This window comes from Oncorhynchus tshawytscha, linkage group LG10 (genome assembly GCF_018296145.1).
Source record: "Oncorhynchus tshawytscha isolate Ot180627B linkage group LG10, Otsh_v2.0, whole genome shotgun sequence".
Taxonomy (NCBI): domain Eukaryota; kingdom Metazoa; phylum Chordata; class Actinopteri; order Salmoniformes; family Salmonidae; genus Oncorhynchus; species Oncorhynchus tshawytscha.
In genome coordinates, this window is record NC_056438.1 from 27813087 (window position 1) to 27835263 (window position 22177).

The following is a 22177-nucleotide window of genomic DNA, read 5'->3' on the forward strand; positions in this document are numbered from 1 at the left end:
CATGGCAAGGGGACTGGTAATATGGCTGAATACAGTGTAGTTATTCCAAACAGGCAAAATGTCAGTACAGAGACAAAGTGGAGTCACAATTCAACGGCACAGACACAAGACAATCACAGACTACAAAGGCAAAACCAGCCACGTCGCGGACACCGATGTCTTGCTTCCGGACAAGCTAAACACCTTCTTTGCCCACTTTGAGGATAACACAAGGCCACCAACGCGGCCGCTACCAAGAACTGTGGGCTCTACTTCTCCGTGGCCGACGTGAGTAAGACATGTTAAGAGTGAGTGTTAAGCCTCGCAAGGCTGCCGGCCCAGACGGCATCCTTAGCCATGTCCTCAGAGCCTCCTCACTCCAGCTGGCTGGAGTGTTTACGGACATATCCAATCTCTCTTTATCCCAGTTTGCTGTCCCCACTTGCTTCAAGATGTCCACCATTGGTTCCTGTACCCAAGAAAGCAAAGGTAACTGAACTACATTACTATAACTTCTGTCATCATTAAGTGCTTTGTTAGGCTAGCTAACGATCATATCACCTCTAACTTACCTGACACCCTAGACCCACTTCAATTTGCTTACCGACACCAATAGAACCTCAGACGATGCAATCGCCATTGCACTGCACACCGCCCTATCCCATCTGGACAAGCGGAATACCTCTTGTCCAGAATGCTGTTCATTGACTATAGTTAAGCATTCAACACCACAGTACCCTCCAAGCTCATCATTAAGCTCAGGGCCCTGAGTCCTGCACTTTCTGACAGGCCGCCCCCAGGTGGCGAAGGTAGGAAACAACACCTCAACTTCACCTCAACTTCCTCAATACAGGTGCCCCACAAGGGTGCGTGCTCAGCTCCCTTCTGTATTCCCTGTTCACCCATGACTGTGTGACCACGCAAGTCTCCAACTCAATCATCAAGTTTGCAGATGGCACAACAGTAGTAGGTCTGATTACCAACAATGACGAGACAGCCTACAAGGAGGAGGTGAGGGCCCTGGGAGTGTGGTGCCAGGAAAATAACCTCTCACTCAACGTCAACAAAACAAAGGAGTTGATCGTGGACTTCAGGAAACAGCAGAGCGAGCACGCCCCTATCCACATTGACGGGACCACAGTTGTGAATGTGGAAAGCTTCAAGATCCTCGGCATACACATCCCCCGACCATCTGAAATGGTCCACCCACACACACAGTGTGGTGAAGGAGGAACAACGGCGCCTCTTCAACCACAGGAGGCTGAAGAAATTTAGCTTGGACCCTTCACAAACTTTTACAGATGCACAATTGATAGCATGCTGTTGGGCTGTATCACCGCCTGGTATGGCAACTGCACCGCCCGCAACCGCAGGGCTCTCCAGAGGGTTGTTTGGTCTGCCTAATGCATCACCGTTGGCAAAATACCTGCCCTCCAGGATACCTATAGCACCCAATGTCACAGGAAGGCCATAAAGATCATCAAGGACATCAGCCACCTGAACCACCTGAGCCTGTTCACCCCGTTATCATCCACAAGGCGAGGTCAGTACAGCTCCTTCAAAGCTGGGGCCGATAGACTGAAAAACAGCTTCTATCTCAAGGCCATCAGACTGTTAAATAGCCCTCACTAGCCAGCTTCCACCTGGTTACGCAACTCTGCACCTTAGAGGCTGCTGCCCTATATACATAGACTTGGAATCACTGGCCACTTTAATAATGGACACTAGTCACTTTAATAATGTTTACAAGCTGCTTTACTCATCTCATATGTATTTACTGCATTCTATTCTACTGTATTTTAGTCAATGCCACTCCGACATTGCTCAATCTAATATTTATATATTTCTTAATTCCATTCTTTCACTTTTAGATTTGTGTGTATTGTTGTGAATTGTTAGATACTACTGCACTGTTGGAGCTAGGAACACAAGCATTCCGCTACATCTGTAATAACATCTGCTAAATATGTGTATGTGACCAATAACCTTTGATTTGTCAATGACGGTACCAGGTTACCATGGCAACCACTGGCAGAAATACTAGGGGAAGAATGGTGCAGCTCGGAAAAAAGGCACACACACACACACACACACACACACACAGTTCTAGGCTCACTTCTCTGTAGCGCTCCGGCAATATCAGCTACCCATCTCCCCTTTGCAATACAGATCACTCCATCCCTTCGCCGTCTCTCTCTCCCTCCATCTTTCCGTCTCCCTGTGAGCTGCTCTTATCCTCTGACAGTCAATTGATTGATCAGTGCAGTGAGAATGGCTCTATTCCAGTGACTAGTGCTTTGTGGCAGGTCCCTACAGCATATGTTCATTCGTCATTCCACGTCCCTGTGCTTCAGTATGCCTACAGGGCTGCTGAGTTCCGCACTGCACTCTCACACTCTTTTTTTACTTTCTCCCACTCTCCCTTTCTCTTACTCTTTCTCCTTCCCGCTCTCTTTACTTTCTCTCACTCTCCCTTTATCTTACATTCTCTCTCTCTCTCTCTCATTCTCTTTCTCTTTCTTTCTTTTCTTCTTTCCCTCTCGTACCATCTCTTTCTCTCCTTCATTCTCTCTCCCTTCCACACAGATAGCTCCCGCTACATATTTGACTTGTAAATTGGGCATCTATTTGTGTCAAGCACATCAGGGGCTGTCAATATGTCCCTCTGCCGCAACCCATCTTGTGAATTTCTACACACTGAGATGTGTGGAAAGCGAGAGAGAGAGATGGCGATGGTCTTCTGCAACTAGTATGGTATCAGAGAAAGACTCCTGTGGTTTCAACAGGCCCTAGATCAGTTGGTGTGTCATCAGACCCACCCCTGGCGGTTCAGAGATTTCTAGATCAGTAACACATGATGCACTCGGTGGAGGAGACTTGAGTGTTGGGGAGGGTTAGGAGAGAAAGCCCACAGTAGTGGAGAGAGAGGCGTATGACACAGATTGGGATGGTGTTAACACACAGCAGCTGTTCAGCACACTGAAGCCGTTTTTTAAAATGTATTTGTTATTATAATCGATTTTTTTAGGGTGTAGATAAGCTTTAACATAGCATATAGCTGGGTTGTTCGTGGCACTGGGAACTGAGACACACATACAACCACGTGTTCACACACGCACAAGAATACATATTTATATAATTTTTTGCCGTTTCTCTAATTCTTTCACGAAGCAATATGGGACAAGATGTCACTGCATCTTTGATGCCATGTTAGCAAGAACAATACCCAGAGTTCTATCATGGCCTGCCAGTCTAATAGCACTGATGAGTCCCTGCCCCAAAATCCCCTTACAGGTGATAGACTAGAAGGATTACCTGCCCTGTTGTCTTCAACGTTACAACTCCTAACCCTGAGGGATGCTCCTCTGTCATTTAAAACGCTGTGCCTGGGGGAACACCCACACACTGTACATCACACAAGCCATTTGAGCGTCTGACAGAATGAAGTGAATAAACAAGAAAGTGGGACTGAAGTCCCTTCGCGAACGGGAACACACACAAACACGCACACAGCAGCACACACTAATTTTGCATGCCACGGCGGCTGCTTCAGATGATGTCAGAGCTGATGGCTCGTTGAGGGAAGCGATACTGTATTCCTTGTGACGGCTGTGTTTGAGGCTTGTTTACCACAGCGCTTTTCTCAACAATGTGTAGCCATGGGGGAAATAAAGACGCCATAGACGTTTTGATGAATGCAGAGCGAAGCTCGAGAGGAACAAACGTGGGTATTTTCAGAGAAGAAAAAGGAAGGGGGTTAGCGTCGGTGCAAAGCTCTCTCACTTCTCCAGACGAGTTAAGAGGAGCGGTGTTTGAGGTGACCTGTCATGTTGGGGAAGGCGGGAGCAAACGGCCACAGCGAGGGAAAGAACGGATGATGAAATGGAGAGGAAACACCGACAAGAATTGGAGGGGAAATGTGTAAACCAGGCGGGGGGCCCAGGACCAAGTTTGGGAAACCCTGACCTACCCTGCTGCAGATGACCTTACTCCAGATGTACATCGTCTATGGAAGAGTTCACCGTTTGGAGGCCACTGTAAGACGAGACACTTCATCTTCCTCTAAGTCAAGTAACTCTTACCTGTGTCCTTGTGTCCCTTGCGCAGGTCTTGGTCAGATGGAATACTGTACCTCCAGGATTGTGAGAGCCAAGGGGATGTAGATGATTATCATCACTACCAGCGGAACATTCACCACTCTGGGGTTGGGAGCCAGATGTTCTTCATAGTGTGTGTGCTCATTATAAGGGAATATGGGATTTCAGCCGGTTTACAGTCTGTGTGTAGGTTAGGAAGCAATGCGGCACCTTTATGGCCTCTTCCACTCGTCCACGCATCTTGGAAGGCAGGCAGGCTCCTTGTTATGTTGTGATGATATTGGTGTGTATAAATGGATACCTGTGTGTGTCACACACAAACTCGTGCAATGACTTTTAAAAAGTGTGATGAGCAAATGCCGGAATAACACCATTCATATCTGGCCTCACTATTATCTATAATGCCGCAGATAGAATATTCATGCAAGATGAACTAAGAGACCATTTGTCAAGTGTTATGTCGAGGTTAAAGTAGAAGTATTAACACTTTCCAGTCTGAAAAACAACAACACCTGCAATATATTTAACTGACTGAGACCAACAGACCACGCAACAAGAGGTAGAAGAAGTATATAACCAAGTGTATTCCCCTCTGTTAATGTACACATATTTAGAGTCATCTCACTGGAACACTTTACAATAACATTTAGAAAGAACAGGGAGATACTGGGAGGAGGATGGTTCTTTTTGCAATGGATTGAAAGAGAAACCGGACAAACCGAATGAGGAAAAAGGATGGGTGGGATGGAGCCATTCTCCAGACATGGCGGCCATTTTGGCTCTAGCAGTTACAGAGAGATATAAAACAATAGAAAATAGAAAAGAGAGGATGGATGAGACCATGTGCGGTCTTCAGTTAAATGGTTACCTACAATCTGCCATTGTGAGAAAAGGGGATGAGGTATGGAGAGATGAAGGGATGAACGTGGGACAAGAATGGATTGAGATGGCAGTAGGAGGGATGGAGGAGAGGTTTAATGTTTGTAACCCAAATCACATTTGCTTAATTACCAAAAAATAACATATACATTTTAAATTTCCCAGAATTGATTATCTTTGTCATATTTTTTTCTCCGAACAGGAATGGTAATAGGGAAAACACATTTTCTTAGTAATGGGATGAGAGATTCAAATATTTAGACATTTCACAAACTTTTTTTAAAGGTTTTTCTTTTCTTTTCATGGTACAGTTTTCTTTTTTAATAGAGTTGAGAAAATTGGAATACTAGAGTTCTTGTTGTACATCAGCAAGTGAACTTGCTGTTTGCCTTGTTCTGTGTTTTTTTCCATTTAACGTTTTTCACTGGGCTTGCCCTCATTGGCTGTCATCAGTCTTGACCAATGAGAGGCAAGAACGCAGATCCAAGGTAGCGTACGCTTTCCCCCCAACACTAAGGGGCGACAGTGGGACTCCAGCAAATTAATTCACAATTTCCATCAAATGTCTCTCATTTTTCAGGGAAAGAAACTAAAAAACAAAAACAGCAAACAAAAAAACACCGTCCCACTCTTCCTTTTAATCTCCACCTTAGTGGGACTGCGTTTCCCACTGTCGTTGAATGTTGGTCATAGTGTGCATGATTAAGGGGATTGGTGGGGGATATCGGTCTCACGTCAAGTATCAATTGTCCATCATCTTCGTTATCTATCACCGAGTCCACTGATCCGCATTAGGGTGCATTTCTCCTCTTATGACACACTCTCAGTTAGGTCCATAGCGGGTTTTTTTCTCTGAACGTCTATACATATATATATTTATATAGAACAAAGTCAGGTTGTCTGCTGGAGGTTGGTTTCTGGTTTGTGTGTGATAGGACTGTAACGACGTGAGCCACATCCTCTGCGGTAGTGGGCTCAGTAGGGGGAAATGCTGTGTGGAGCCCCCAAGACAAACACATTACGGATATCTGCTGGAGAACTGAAAGACGACCCAGGGTTTTGGCCTCAGTAGTTGTTTTGGCGGCTAAAACGTAATACGTAGCAACCGCTTGCTGCTTCAAGGTGTTGTCCTCACACAGGGTTTGCTAGTTATCATCGTCATTTTTTGTGTGTTTTCTCCACAGAAAGTTTCTTCGGAAATGACTACTACATGCTTGAAACATAGCAGAATAATGTTGCATCAGCTCCTCAGGACCATAGACAGGGACAGAAAAAGATGCTCACGAGTGAGAGAAGGAGGGAGAGAAAGAGGGAGAGACTTCACGAGAGACAAGTGAGGTGATGTCTGAATACTTAGATGAGGGAAGGAGGCAGATTTGACACCTAGTTTCTGTATGTTTGGCAGTATTTTGGTATTACTGTACTTGGCTAGCAGTGGGGTTTGAACTTCCAATACAAACCCATCTAGTAGATAGAATCAATACATTTATGATTTAATATGTTAGCTTTTTAGCTAATTAAACCAGACACTTAACCTCAAACACTGATGGTGGTTCTTCCTTCCCTGTGTCTCTCTATAATCAATCACCATGCTTAACTCTGATTGTAGGCTATATACAATACAATACCCTTTAAATGGTGCTGGATTACCTAGTTTCGTTGTAGCATGAGCTCTGGGTATGGCTGTTGGCACAAAATGATATTGTATTGAGCGAGGTTTGGCGGCCATTGTAGTCAAGACTTTGTCTGTTTGTATTCTCAAAGAAAATGTTATGAGGCTAAGTGAGAAAGAATATTACTGTATTGAAGAAAAATACCAAGAATATTTTGAATAGTTGTGGAAAAAATAGGACTATGTGTCGATCTGATTAAGATGTTTAAAACGTTTCTGTGCCAATCCCATCCTTTCTCCCTTTGCTTTAGGCTCTAAATGGGTTGAGGAGGAAAGCGAGGAGGTCATTTTGGCGGCAATGTAACCTATATACTAAAATAATTGAAACTCTGCCCACAAAGATTTTGCTAATTACTTTACAGTTGTCACTTCATATACTGCCTTACCTTTCTCCTTCCTCTACCTCCATCTCTCCCCTCTCCTCTCTCCCCCTCCCTTCCTCTCTCTCTCTGTGCGTCACCTTTCGTCCTCTGTCTCTGGCTAGGCCGGTCTCAGACGTAGTACTCCTTGTCTTTGTTCTTCTTGTTCTTGGTGGTTGTCTTGGCTGTGCCCGGCTGTTTCTCCTTCACCAGGGTGCCGTTGCTCTGCGTGGCCGAGTTACTGATGTAGTTTCGGCTCTGGTCTACCTGGTAGGATCCCTCGTCCCGGTTACGGTACTTATACATGGCGTAGAGCAGGATGAGGATGCAGAGGGCAGCGGCCGCCACGATGCCTACCACCATGCCCGTGGTGCTGCTGGACTCCCTGATTACCTCTACTGCGCCGGGAGGCCCTCCTCTCTCTGGGGAGGTGGGGTCTGGGGTGGGCACATGGGGGAAATTGGGAGGGTAGGTTACGCCTGGGACGTGGCGGTGGCGGTCAGGGTCTGAGGAGGGGTTGGAGGGCGGCAGCAGCACCTGGTCCCGGGTGTTCATCTTGCCAGCGGGGATTTTGCTGCTGCTGCCGCCAGGCTTGTTGAGCCTGGGGCCTAGCTGGTTGGGGTTGGCTGTGGGGGTGGAGGACAGAGGGGGCGGTGGGAGTTGGGGGCCGGTGGGAGAAGTGACGGTCGTGGGGGTTATGGATGCCACTTTCATTGGGGGAGGGGGAGGACCGTCCTGTCGGTGACGAGGGGGAGTTTTGTAATAGTCCTCGTCGTCCGACTCGGTCATCTCACCCGAGCCGTAGGCGGACACCTCGATGGGTCCCGCCTCCTCGCAGTCCTCCTGGTCCAGTGGGCAGGGGGGGCGACCGTTGGGCAGGGGGAGGGACTCTTTGGTCGTTTCGAGGAAGGGTAGGAGGGGCCGGTAGGTGGGGGGCGGGGGGATTACAGGGTAGCGGGTGACGATGGATGGGGGGTCTAGGGAGTCCACCGTTATTATGGGCAACACTAATTCACCTCCTAGGACAAGAAAGAGACAACGGAGGGAAAAGAGTGTTAGTGAAAAACAGAGCGCCCTCTCCAGACCAAAAAAGAAAAACAACAAAAGTTCAAATGAAAACAGCAACACCATTATTAGAACAGCACTAAAACCTGACATGAGGTCAGTTCTAAAGTTGAGTTAGTCTCTAGTCTTCTATTTAAAGAGTTAAGCTGACTAAACAGATGTACAATACATAGTATAAAGATAACAACACATTTTCTGACTCTCCTTACATCTCCCTTGCTCTAGACTGAACATGACTATACATATATGTTACTGTTGTCCATGGACAACATGTTCAAAAGACTAAACAACAGATCAACATCTACTAGATACAAGCTATCCTTTGCTGTCTGCCTGTCTATGCTGTTCTATTTCTACGCTAACTCTCAGTTTTCCTTTGGGTTAAATAAGATAGCAAACCACGGAGTTCAGGTCACTTACATCAACAAATTGGCCGCATGATTTTTGCATGAAAAAAAAAATTACAAAAAGAAAGCTGTGTAAGATTGTTCTTGGATAGTGATAAACAACTCCCCCCCCCCCCCCCCCGACACCCCCCCATTTATTTTTCTTGTTGTGTGTGTGTGAAAAATCTAATAATTCTCTAAATAATTCATTGTGTTTTTCAGTTTTCATAAAGAATGGCTCAAATCCTATTCCGCCTTGGGGCATGGTGGGTTCCATGGCTCAGTTCTAATTAGCTGTAATCTGTATTCAAACCCCAAAGACCAGCTGGGGGAAACTGATGCCCCTAGTTTCTCCCCCGAAACACAGTCTACAGATGTGGTTCTAACGCCCACCTCCCTCCCAGTAGATATGCTAAAACAAGGAGCATTAAAATTCCTATTCCCTTCTACCAATTATCACCCGACACAGTTAACAATTTCTTAGATCTTTATGCCCCATTTGTCTATGCCTTTATATTCAGTGTTGGAGGGAATAGGATCATTTTGTGAACTACTTTTTTTTTGTCCTTTGTAACATCATCACACCCACAGTTAATAAAACATTTGGGGTGTTTACAAGTCAGTACATTGCTTTAAAGATAGGACAAAATCATTCAGACAAACATAGGAGTACCAATTGGAGACGTTAAACATAATGGGAGAATGTTAGCAGTACATAGCACAATATCAATGGCAAGTTTACATTCCCTCTTCAAAAAACAATTTGCTACCCTCTGCCGCATCCCATAATCTTGTTAGGGTCACAATCACAGAAACAATTTGCAAAAATGTTAGGGGCAGTTTGAAAGATTATGACATTTCTCTTTATGGACAATGATAAGGTTAGTCACAGAAATGTCCATAACATGAATCATACATATTCTTAACCCTGGCCCTTTTCTTGAGTTGATGAGGTAAATTTGTGTATCTAAACGGAATAGGGGTCGGATAAAGCGAGTGAGTGTGGAGCGGAGATTCTAGAAATGTGTATTGAGGGTATTTTGGGGTTGTATTTGTCATTCCCAGGCCAACATATCCCACAAGTGCTCAAGCCCCCTCCAAGCCCTCAAGACCCATTTTTCCTGACAACCCCACAATAAGTAGGGCAAGGGACTTTCATAAGGGTTATAATGCAACTTTTACACAAAAACCTTTCAAAAGATCATCAACAATAATACACAGAGCAACAACACGGTCTTTAGAGGGAGTAAACACATGAATGCTGAGAAAGAGAAAGTTAGTCAGTATTCAACCTTAATAAAACCTCATAGGATCAAGCCCATTCCCAACTCATACAACTCCTACTGTACAGTCAAAATGGCCATGTTACCGTGGCAACATTAGGGCGCCTACTTATGTGAGGATCTCTGTGTCTGAGGGTTGAGATTCACCTTGAAGAGTGTTGGCACACTTGAGGAACAAAGAAAGGTAAACAGAGAAAATGAATAAATCACGAGCCCAAAATAAGATAGAACTACAGAATATTAGATGACTTGTCATACATATTCTGTAAATTCATCCGATTCTGAGCATTGTTTTCTGCTTTCCCATCTTCCTGTACTCTAGAGATATTTAGCTTCTATTCTGACTTGCTGGATAAGATAGACTTGAATCTATCTTTACCTCGCCATCTGTCTGTACGACTGAAATGGTGCCAGTGGAATACCTCGCTGTCCTCCTGCCTCTCTGTATGAAGTCTTCCCCTCGCTGTCCTCCTGCCTCTCTGTATGCATTCTGCCCCTCGCTGTCCTCCTGCCTCTCTGTATGCAGTCTGCCCCTCGTTGTCCTCCTGCCTCTCTGTATGCATTCTGACCCTCGCTGTCCTCCTGCCTCTCTGTATGCATTCTGCCCCTCGCTGTCCTCCTGCCTCTCTGTATGCATTCTGCCCCTCGCTGTCCTCCTGCCTCTCTGTATGCAGTCTGCCCCTCACTGTCCTCCTGCCTCTCTGTATGCAATCTGCCCCCCGCTGTCCTCCTGCCTCTCTGTATGCAGTCTGCCCCTCGCTGTCCTCCTGCCTCTCTGTATGCAGTCTGCCCCTCGCTGTCCTCCTGCCTCTCTGCATGCAGTCTGCCCCTCGCTGTCCTCCTGCCTCTCTGTATGCAGTCTGCCACTCGCTGTCCTCCTGCCTCTCTGTATGCCGTCTGCCCCTCGCTGTCCTCCTGCCTCTCTGTATGCAGTCTGCCCCTCGCTGTCCTCCTGCCTCTCTGTATGCATTCTGACCCTCGCTGTCCTCCTGCCTCTCTGTATGCATTCTGCCCCTCGCTGTCCTCCTGCCTCTCTGTATGCAGTCTGCCCCTCGCTGTCCTCCTGCCTCTCTGTATGCAGTCTGCCAATCGCTGTCCTCCTGCCTCTCTGCATGCAGTCTGCCCCTCGCTGTCCTCCTGCCTCTCTGTATGCATTCTGCCCCTCGCTGTCCTCCTGCCTCTCTGTATGCAGTCTGCCCCTCGCTGTCCTCCTGCCTCTCTGTATGCAGTCTGCCCCTCGCTGTCCTCCTGCCTCTCTGTATGCAGTCTGCCCCTCGCTGTCCTCCTGCCTCTCTGTATGCAGTCTGCCCCTCGCTGTCCTCCTGCCTCTCTGTATGCAGTCTGCCCCTCGCTGTCCTCCTGCCTCTCTGTATGCAGTCTGCCCCTCGCTGTCCTCCTGCCTCGCTGTATGCAGTCTGCCCCTCGCTGTCCTCCTGCCTCTCTGTATGCATTCTGCCCCTCGCTGTCCTCCTGCCTCTCTGTCTGCTGTCTGCCCCTCGCTGTCCTCCTGCCTCGCTGTATGCAGTCTGCCCCTCGTTGTCCTCCTGCCTCTCTGTATGCAGTCTGCCCCTCGCTGTCCTCCTGCCTCTCTGTATGCAGTCTGCCCCTCGCTGTGTTCCGCTACTGGGTGGCTCAGTCACAGGTGTCTGACACGGAGGGAGTGTTGTAAGAAAACCAAGAGCCGCTATGAAGCCGTCCAGTATCTGGTGGCCAGGGCTCAATGTGTGCCCTGTCGACAGGATGACACAAGGGTGATACGAGGGTGAGCTGAGGTGAATGTTTGGTGTTGTCGCCACAATGTGGTTACATCGCTGGGGAAAAAAATGCCACTCTGTCTGAGTAATTGCTGAAAACTCTGTGTGAACCTGCTTCTAAGTAGTCATGATCATTAGGTGAATCCAAGACTTGTGGATTTGTTTATTACCGTTTGCATTGTTCTCAAATGTGTTGCATTCCTTTGGTTCTAATCATCATGAATTAGAAGGTGAAAGTGCAAACCATAACAACACTCTCTTCTGGCCACGTAATTCAACTTCGTGCCATAAGCTTTGTCCTTGGTGCCGTACTTGGATAGGAAAAGTTACTGCTGACCACAAGGCCAAGGTTGGAGTAGCTGACGGTTTGTCAACCCTCAAACACAGACCCACACAGGCATCTACACGCATGGCTACACTCGTCTCGCTCGTCTCTTCACTGAGTGTGTCTTTGTCTCGACACGGTCCTATCAACACCTCTGGTATACCTCCCCTTCCCATGACTGTGCCCGTAAACTGCATATGCAGCTTCTGATTGGTCAGATGGCACCCACAGGTTGGCCACCATAGCCACACCATTGGCTGTATGATGAATCAGCTGGTGTGAACCGACATGTTCAAACAGGTTTCAAACGTTCCGGTCATCAACACACTGAGAACTGCCAAGAACTCATAGAGAACCCATAGAGAACCCATTGAGGTGCCCTTCGTTTGGAAGACTGAAAATCCACTTGACTCGCTACATTGTCAAATGATTTGACCTGTCGAGGGAATGAGCTTTTCCCATAGTTAGGTTAGCCTGCCGTGGCGTCACTCGTCTTTACGGCTCACCGTCTCCATAGCGCTAGAGGATGACTCACCTTGTTCAAACCAAAACTCAAAGTGGGTGTGTTTTTTTCCCCTCAGCGCTAAAGACGGATACCGACGCAGCAACGATGGATGCGAAAAAAACACGGGGACTAAGTTATTCTGCCGATCACGTTGGCTCGTCCTGAGCCACTTGAAATATTAATGGTCGAACGACTGTTCAGAGTTGATATGCTGCATGAAGAATGAGCTTTGATTACGCCGTGGAAGAGGTTCGAGCACACAATGGACACAAATGTTCTAGCCTAAATCCTTCTCCATCTCCACAACGGTCAACTATACGGGATAATAATCCACTTAACAAAGACTACATTCTTGATTTAGTTCAAGGAAAACTCCACCCAAAAACTATATTTTGGTATTTGTTGATTTAGCCCATTGTTGACGTAGTCCCAAAATGTTTTGAATGTCAGGAATCAAGTTTTCAAGATATGTAACTTTCAAAATGCATCATATGGGCCAAATTTCTGCATTTTGAAAGTTGCATATCTTGAAAACCTACTGTAGTGTGCGTTCAACAGTGAAACGCATTCCACAGGTCATCATTGAATATACAGTCTACGCGTGCCGTCCTATGTTGAGGGTGGGCAATTTATTCCGACATTGATTGACGAAGGTACGTTCACCACGTATGGTTGATTATAACGGATTGCTTTCCAGAGTGCTTTTCTACACAACACTTTGAGAGGGGTTCCATGAACTTGCACTCGTGTTGGCTAGTTCGGCAGCCTACTGTTTCTACCTCAGAAGAGCGCTGTCTGATCACGGGCTGAGTCAACGCATGGAATATCAACCTATCCTCTTTTCCTCTCATTATTTTTTCTCATCTTCGCCTTCATTTTTCTCTCACTCATTCTTATCCCTCTCAATCACTGTCAGTGTTCTCATCTATCTCTAACATATTTACTGTCAGTGTTTTCTCATCTCTCTCTAACATATTTACTGTCAGTGTTTTCTCATCTCTCTCTAACATATTTACTGTCAGTGTTTTCTCATCTCTCTCTAACATATTTACTGTCAGTGTTTTCTCATCTCTCTCTAACATATTCACTGTCAGTGTTTTCTCATCTCTAACATATACTGTCAGTGTTCTCTTCTCACTATAACATATTTACTGTCAGCGTTTTCGTATCTCTCTCTAACATATTTATTGTCAGTGTTTTCTCATCTCTCTCTAATAAATTTACTGTCAGCATTTTCTCATCTCTCTCTAACATATTTACTGTCAGTGTTTTATCATCTCTCTCTAACATATTTACTGTCAGTGTTTTCTCATCTCTAACATATTTACTGTCAGTGTTATATCATCTCTCTCTAACACATTTATTGTCAGTGTTTTCTCATCTCTCCCTAACATATTTACTGTCAATGTTTTATCATCTCTCTCTACCATATATACTGTCAGTGTTTTCTCATCTCTCTCTAACATATTTACTGTCAGTGTTATATCATCTCTCTCTAACACATTTATTGTCAGTGTTTTCTCATCTCTCCCTAACATATTTACTGTCAATGTTTTATCATCTCTCTCTACCATATATACTGTCAGTGTTTTCTCATCTCTCTCTAACATATTTACTGTCAATGTTTTATCATCTCTCTCTACCATATATACTGTCAGTGTTTTCTCATCTCTCTCTAACATATATACTGTCAGTGTTTTCTCATCTCTCTCTAACATATTTACTGTCAGTGTTTTCTCATCTCTCTCTAACATATTAACTGTCAGTGTTTTCTCATCTCTCTCTAACATATTCACTGTCAGTGTTTTCTCATCTCTAACATATACTGTCAGTGTTCTCTTCTCACTATAACATATTTACTGTCAGTGTTTTCGTATCTCTCTCTAACATATTTATTGTCAGTGTTCTCTTCTCTCTCTAACATATTTACTGTCAGTGTTTTCTAATCTCTCTCTAACATATATACTGACAGTGTTTTCTCATCTCTCTCTAACATATTTACTGTCCGTGTTCTCATCTCTCTCTCTAACATATTTACTGTCAGTGTTCTCATCTCTCTCTCTAACATATTTACTGTCAGTGTTCTCATCTCTCTCTCTAACATATTTACTGTCAGTGTTCTCATCTCTCTCTCTAACATATTTACTGTCAGTGTTCTCATCTCTAACATATTTACTGTCAGTTTTTTCTCATCTCTCTCTAACATATATACTGACAGTGTTTTCTCATTTCTCTCTAACATATTTACTGTCAGTGTTTTCTCATCTCTCTCTAACACATTTACTGTCTGTTTTTTCTCATCTCTCTCTCTAACATATTTACTGTCAGTGTTTTCTCATCTCTCTCTAACCTATTTACAGTCAGTGTTCTCATCTCTCTCTAACATATTTACAGTCAGTGTTTTCTAATCTCTCTCTAACATATTTACTGTCAGTGTTTTCTCATTTCTCTATAACATAATTACTGACTGTGTTTTCTCATCTCTCTCTAACATATTTACTGTCAGTGTTTTCTCATCTCTCTCAAACATATTAACTGTCAGTGTTTTCTCATCTCTCTCTAACATATTTATTGTCAGTGTTTTCTCATCTCTCTCTAACATATTAACTGTCAGTGTTTTCTCATCTCTCTCTAACATATTTACTGTCAGTGTTTTCTCATCTCTCTCAAACATATTAACTGTCAGTGTTTTCTCATCTCTCTCTAACATATTTATTGTCAGTGTTTTCTCATCTCTCTCTAACATATTAACTGTCAGTGTTTTCTCATCTCTCTCTAACATATTCACTGTCAGTGTTTTCTCATCTCTAACATATACTGTCAGTGTTCTCTTCTCACTATAACATATTTACTGTCAGTGTTTTCGTATCTCTCTCTAACATATTTATTGTCAGTGTTCTCTTCTCTCTCTAACATATTTACTGTCAGTGTTTTCTCATCTCTCTCTAATATATTTATTGTCAGCATTTTCTCATCTCTCTCTAACATATTTACTGTCAGTGTTTTCTCATCTCTCTCTAATATATTTATTGTCAGCATTTTCTCATCTCTCTCTAACATATTTACTGTCAGTGTTTTCTCATCTCTCTAACATATTTACTGTCAGTGTTCTCATCTCTAAAATATTTACAGTCAGTGTTTTCTCATCTCTCTCTAACATATTTACTGTCAGTGTTTTCTCATCTCTCTCTAATATATTTACTGTCAGTGTTTTCTCATCTCTCTCTAACATATTTACTGTCAGTGTTTTCTAATCTCTCTCTAACATATTTACTGTCAGTGTTTTCTCATCTCTCTCTAACATATATACTGACAGTGTTTTCTCATCTCTCTCTAACATATTTACTGACAGTGTTTTCTCATGTCTCTCTAACATATATACTGACAGTGTTTTCTCATTTCTCTCTAACATATTTACTGTCAGTGTTTTCTCATCTCTCTCTAACACATTTACTGTCTGTTTTTTCTCATTTCTCTCTCTAACATATTTACTGTCAGTGTTCTCATCTCTAACATATTTACTGTCAGTGTTATATCATCTCTCTCTAACACATTTATTGTCAGTGTTTTCTCATCTCTCCCTAACATATTTACTGTCAATGTTTTATCATCTCTCTCTACCATATATACTGTCAGTGTTTTCTCATCTCTCTCTAACATATTTACTGTCAATGTTTTATCATCTCTCTCTACCATATATACTGTCAGTGTTTTCTCATCTCTCTCTAACATATATACTGTCAGTGTTTTCTCATCTCTCTCTAACATATTTACTGTCAGTGTTTTCTCATCTTTCTCTAACATATTAACTGTCAGTGTTTTCTCATCTCTCTCTAACATATATACTGACAGTGTTTTCTCATCTCTCTCTAACATATTCACTGTCAGTGTTTTCTAATCTCTCTCTAACATATTCACTGTCAGTGTTTTCTCATCTCTCTCTAACATATATACTGACAGTGTTTTCTCATCTCTCTCTAACATATTTACTGTCAGTGTTCTCATCTCTCTCTCTAACATATTTACTGTCAGTGTTCTCATCTCTCTCTAACATATTTACTGTCAGTGTTTTCTCATCTCTCTCTAACATATTTACTGTCAGTGTTCTCATCTCTAACATATTTACTGTCAGTGTTCTCATCTCTAACATATTTACTGTCTGTTTTTTCTCATCTCTCTCTAACATATTTACTGTCAGTGTTCTCATCTCTCTCTAACATATTTACTGTCAGTGTTTTCTCATCTCTCTCTCTAACATATTTACTGTCAGTGTTCTCATCTCTAACATATTCACTGTCAGTGTTATATCATCTCTCTCTAACACATTTATTGTCAGTGTTTTCTCATCTCTCCCTAACATATTTACTGTCAATGTTTTATCATCTCTCTCTACCATATATACTGTCAGTGTTTTCTCATCTCTCTCTAACATATTTACAGTATTTACATTTACATCTCTCTCTAACATATTTACTGTATACTATATATCACTAGCCACTTTAAACAATGCTACCTTATATAATGTTACTTACCCTACATTGTTCATCTCATATGCATACGTTGATACTGTACTCTATATCATCGACTGCATCCTTATGTAATACATGTATCACTAGCCACTTTAACTATGCCACTTGGTTTACATACTTATCTCATATGTATATACTGTACTCGATATCATCTACTGTATCTTGCCTATGCTGCTCTGTACCATCACTCATTCATATATCCTTATGTACATATTCTTTATCCCCTTACACTGTGTATGACAGTAGTTTTTTTTGGAATTGTTAGTTAGATTACTTGCTCGTTATTACTGCATTGTCGGAACTAGAAGCACAAGCATTTCGCTACACTCGCATTAACATCTGCTAACCATGTGTATGTGACAAATAAAATTTGATTTGATTTGATTTGACAGTCAGTGTTTTCTAATCTCTCTCTGACATATTTACTGTCAGTGTTTTCTCATTTCTCTCTAACATATTTACAGTCAGTGTTTTCTCATCTCTCTCTGACATATTTACTGTTAGTTTTTTCTCATCTCTCTCTAACATATTTACTGCCAGTGTTTTCTCATCTCTCTCTAACATATTTACTGTCAGTGTTTTCTCATCTCTCTCTAACATATTCACTGTCAGTGTTTTCTCATCTCTCTCTAACATATACTGTCAGTGTTCTCTTCTCACTATAACATATTTACTGTCAGTGTTTTCTCATCTCTCTCTAACATATTTACTGTCAGTGTTTTCTCATCTCTCTCTAACATATTAACTGTCAGTGTTTTCTCATCTCTCTCTAACATATTTACTGTCAGTTTTTTCTCATGTCTCTCTAACACATTTACTGTCAGTGTTTTCTCATCTCTCTCTAACATATTTACTGTCAGTGTTTTCTCATTTCTCTATAAAATAATTACTGACTGTGTTTTCTCATCTCTCTCTAACATATTTACTGTCAGTGTTCTCATCTCTCTAACCTATTTACTGTCTGTTTTATCATCTCTCTCTACCATATATACTCTTAGTGTTTCATCATTTCTCTCAAACATATTTACAGTCAGTGTTTAATCATTTCTCTCTAACATATTTACTGTCAGTGTTGAATCATCTCTCTCTGACATATTTACTGTTAGTTTTTTCTCATCTCTCTCTAACATATTTACTGTCAGTGTTCTCATCTCTAACATATTTACTGTCAGTGTTTTATCATCTCTCTCTAACATATTCACTGTCAGTGTTTTCTCATCTCTAACATATACTGTCAGTGTTCTCTTCTCACTATAACATATTTACTGTCAGTGTTCTCTTCTCCCTCTAACATATTTACTGTCAGTGTTTTCTCATCTCTCTCTAATATATTTACTGTCAGCATTTTCTCATCTCTCTCTAACATATTTACAGTCAGCATTTTCTCATCTCTCTCTAACATATTTACAGTCAGCATTTTCTCATCTCTCTCTAACATATTTACTGTCAGTGTTTTCTCATCTCTCTCTAATATATTTACTGTCAGTGTTTTCTCATCTCTCTCTAACATATTTACTGTCAGTGTTTTCTCATCTCTCTCTAACATATTTACTGTCAGTGTTTTCTCATCTCTCTAACATATTTACTGTCAGTGTTTTCTCATTTCTCTATAACATAATTACTGACAGTGTTTTCTCATCTCTCTCTAACATATTTACTGTCAGTGTTTTATCATCTCTCTCTACCATATATACTCTTAGTGTTTCATCATTTCTCTCAAACATATTTACAGTCAGTGTTATATCATCTCTCTCTAACACATTTATTGTCAGTGTTTTCTCATCTCTCCCTAACATATTTACTGTCAATGTTTTATCATCTCTCTCTACCATATATACTGTCAGTGTTTTCTCATCTCTCTCTAACATATATACTGTCAGTGTTTTCTCATCTCTCTCTAACCTATTTACAGTCAGTGTTCTCATCTCTCTCTAACATATTTACAGTCAGTGTTTTCTAATCTCTCTCTGACATATTTACTGTCAGTGTTTTCTCATTTCTCTCTAACAGATTTACAGTCAGTGTTTTCTCATCTCTCTCTGACATATTTACTGTTAGTTTTTTCTCATCTCTCTCTAACATATTTACTGCCAGTGTTTTCTCATCTCTCTCTAACATATTTACTGTCAGTGTTTTCTCATCTCTCTCTAACATATTCACTGTCAGTGTTTTCTCATCTCTCTCCAACATATACTGTCAGTGTTCTCTTCTCACTATAACATATTTACTGTCAGTGTTTTCTCATCTCTCTCTAACATATTAACTGTCAGTGTTTTCTCATCTCTCTCTAACATATTAACTGTCAGTGTTTTCTCATCTCTCTCTAACATATTTACTGTCAGTTTTTTCTCATCTCTCTCTAACACATTTACTGTCAGTGTTTTCTCATCTCTCTCTAACATATACTGTCAGTGTTCTCTTCTCACTATAACATATTTACTGTCAGTGTTTTCTCATCTCTCTCTAACATATTTACTGTCAGTGTTTTCTCATCTCTCTCTAACATATTAACTGTCAGTGTTTTCTCATCTCTCTCTAACATATTTACTGTCAGTTTTTTCTCATCTCTCTCTAACACATTTACTGTCAGTGTTTTCTCATCTCTCTCTAACATATTTACTGTCAGTGTTTTCTCATTTCTCTATAAAATAATTACTGACTGTGTTTTCTCATCTCTCTCTAACATATTTACTGTCAGTGTTCTCATCTCTCTAACCTATTTACTGTCTGTTTTATCATCTCTCTCTACCATATATACTCTTAGTGTTTCATCATTTCTCTCAAACATATTTACAGTCAGTGTTTAATCATTTCTCTCTAACATATTTACTGTCAGTGTTGAATCATCTCTCTCTAACATATTTACTGTCAGTGTTTTCTCATCTCTCTCTAACATATTTACTGTCAGTGTTTTCTCATCTCTCTCTAACATATTTACTGTCAGTGTTTTATCATCTCTCTCTAACATCTTCACTGTCAGTGTTTTCTCAACTCTCCCTAACATATTTACTTACAATGTTTTATCATCTCTCTCTACCATATATACTGTCAGTGTTTTCTCATCTCTCTCTAACATATTTACTGTCAGTGTTTTCTCATCTCTCTCTAACATATTCACTGTCAGTGTTTTCTCATCTCTCTCTAACATATACTGTCAGTGTTCTCTTCTCACTATAACATATTTACTGTCAGTGTTTTCTCATCTCTCTCTAACATATTTACTGTCAGTGTTTTCTCATCTCTCTAACATATTAACTGTCAGTGTTTTCTCATCTCTCTCTAACATATTTACAGTCAGTGTGTTCTCATCTCTCTCGAACATATTTACAGTCAGCATTTTCTCAACTCTCTAACATATTTACTGTCAGTGTTTTCTCATCTCTCTAACATATTTACTGTCAGTGTTTTCTCATCTCTCTCTAATATATTTACTGTCAGTGTTTTCTCATTTCTCTCCAACATATTTACTGTCAGTGTTTTCTCATCTCTCTAACATATTTACTGTCAGTGTTTTCTCATCTCTCTCTAATATATTTACTGTCAGTGTTTTCTCATTTCTCTCCAACATATTTACTGTCAGTGTTTTCTCATCCCTCTCTAACATATTTACTGTCAGTGTTTTCTCATCTCTCTCTAACATATTTACTGTCAGTGTTTTATCATCTCTCTCTACCATATATACTCTTAGTGTTTCATCATTTCTCTCAAACATATTTACAGTCAGTGTTGAATCATCTCTCTCTAACATATTTACTGTCAGTTTTTTCTCATCTCTCTCTAACATATTTACTGTCAGTGTTCTCATCTCTCTCTAACCTATTTACTGTCAGTGTTCTCATCTCTAACCTATTTACTGTCAGTGTTCTCATCTCTAACATATTCACTGTCAGTGTTCTCATCTCTAACATATTTACTGTCAGTGTGTTCTCATCTCTCTCTAACATATTTATTGTCAGTGTTCTCTTCTCTCTCTAAGATATTTACTGTCAGTGTTTTCTCATCTCTCTCTAATATATTTACTGTCAGCATTTTCTCATCTCTCTCTAAGATATTTACTGTCAGTGTTTTATCATCTCTCTCTAAAATATTTACTGTCAGTGTTTTTTCATCTCTCTAACATATATACTGACAGTGTTTTCTCATCTCTCTCTAACATATTTACTGTCAGTGTTCTCATCTCTCTCTAACATATTTACTGTCGGTGTTTTCTCATCTCTCTCTAACCTATTTACTGTCAGTGTTCTCATCTCTAACATATTTACTGTCAGTGTTTTCTCATCTCTCTCTAACATAAATACTGTCAGTGTTTTTCATCTCTCTCTAACCTATTTACAGTCAGTGTTCTCATCTCTCTCTAACATATTTACAGTCAGTGTTTTCTAATCTCTCTCTAACATATTTACTGTCAGTGTTTTCTCATTTCTCTCTAACATATTTACTCTCAGTGTTTTCTAATCTCTCTCTAACATATTTACTGTCAGTGGTTTCTCATCTCTCTCTCTATCATATTTACAGTCAGTGTTTTCTCATCTCTCTCTAACATATTTACAGTCAGTGTTTTCTCATCTCTCTCTCTAACATATTTACAGTCAGTGTTTTCACATCTCTCTCTCTAACATATATACTGTCAGTGTTTTCTCATCTCTCTCTCTATCATATTTACAGTCAGTGTTTTCTCATCTCTCTCTCTATCATATTTACTGCCAGTGTTTTCTCATCTCTCTCTAACATATTTACTGTCAGTGTTTTCTCATCTCTCTCTAACATATTCACTGTCAGTGTTTTCTCATCTCTCTCTAACATATACTGTCAGTGTTCTCTTCTCACTATAACATATTTACTGTCAGTGTTTTCTCATCTCTCTCTAACATATTAACTGTCAGTGTTTTCTCATCTCTCTCTAACATATTAACTGTCAGTGTTTTCTCATCTCTCTCTAACATATTTACTGTCAGTTTTTTCTCATCTCTCTCTAACACATTTACTGTCAGTGTTTTCTCATCTCTCTCTAACATATACTGTCAGTGTTCTCTTCTCACTATAACATATTTACTGTCAGTGTTTTCTCATCTCTCTCTAACATATTTACTGTCAGTGTTTTCTCATCTCTCTCTAACATATTAACTGTCAGTGTTTTCTCATCTCTCTCTAACATATTTACTGTCAGTTTTTTTCTCATCTCTCTCTAACACATTTACTGTCAGTGTTTTCTCATCTCTCTCTAACATATTTACTGTCAGTGTTTTCTCATTTCTCTATAAAATAATTACTGACTGTGTTTTCTCATCTCTCTCTAACATATTTACTGTCAGTGTTCTCATCTCTCTAACCTATTTACTGTCTG

General features: G+C 41.2%; 1 protein-coding gene across 6 annotated transcripts in view; it reads right to left on the minus strand.

The window, feature by feature from the left end:
- Positions 1-4639: 4639 nt before the first annotated feature.
- Positions 4640-22177, minus strand: part of LOC112261015 (neurexin-2-like) — a 935354-nt gene continuing 917816 nt past the window's right edge. For 5 of the 6 annotated variants that reach the window (XM_042328452.1, XM_042328453.1, XM_042328454.1 and 2 more), the window contains one exon: positions 4640-8005. In XM_042328452.1, coding sequence (XP_042184386.1) covers positions 7119-8005 — 887 coding nt within the window. In that variant the 3' untranslated portion in view covers positions 4640-7118. The remainder of the gene's footprint in view (positions 8006-22177) is intronic. The other variant, XM_042328455.1, reaches the window with a different exon arrangement.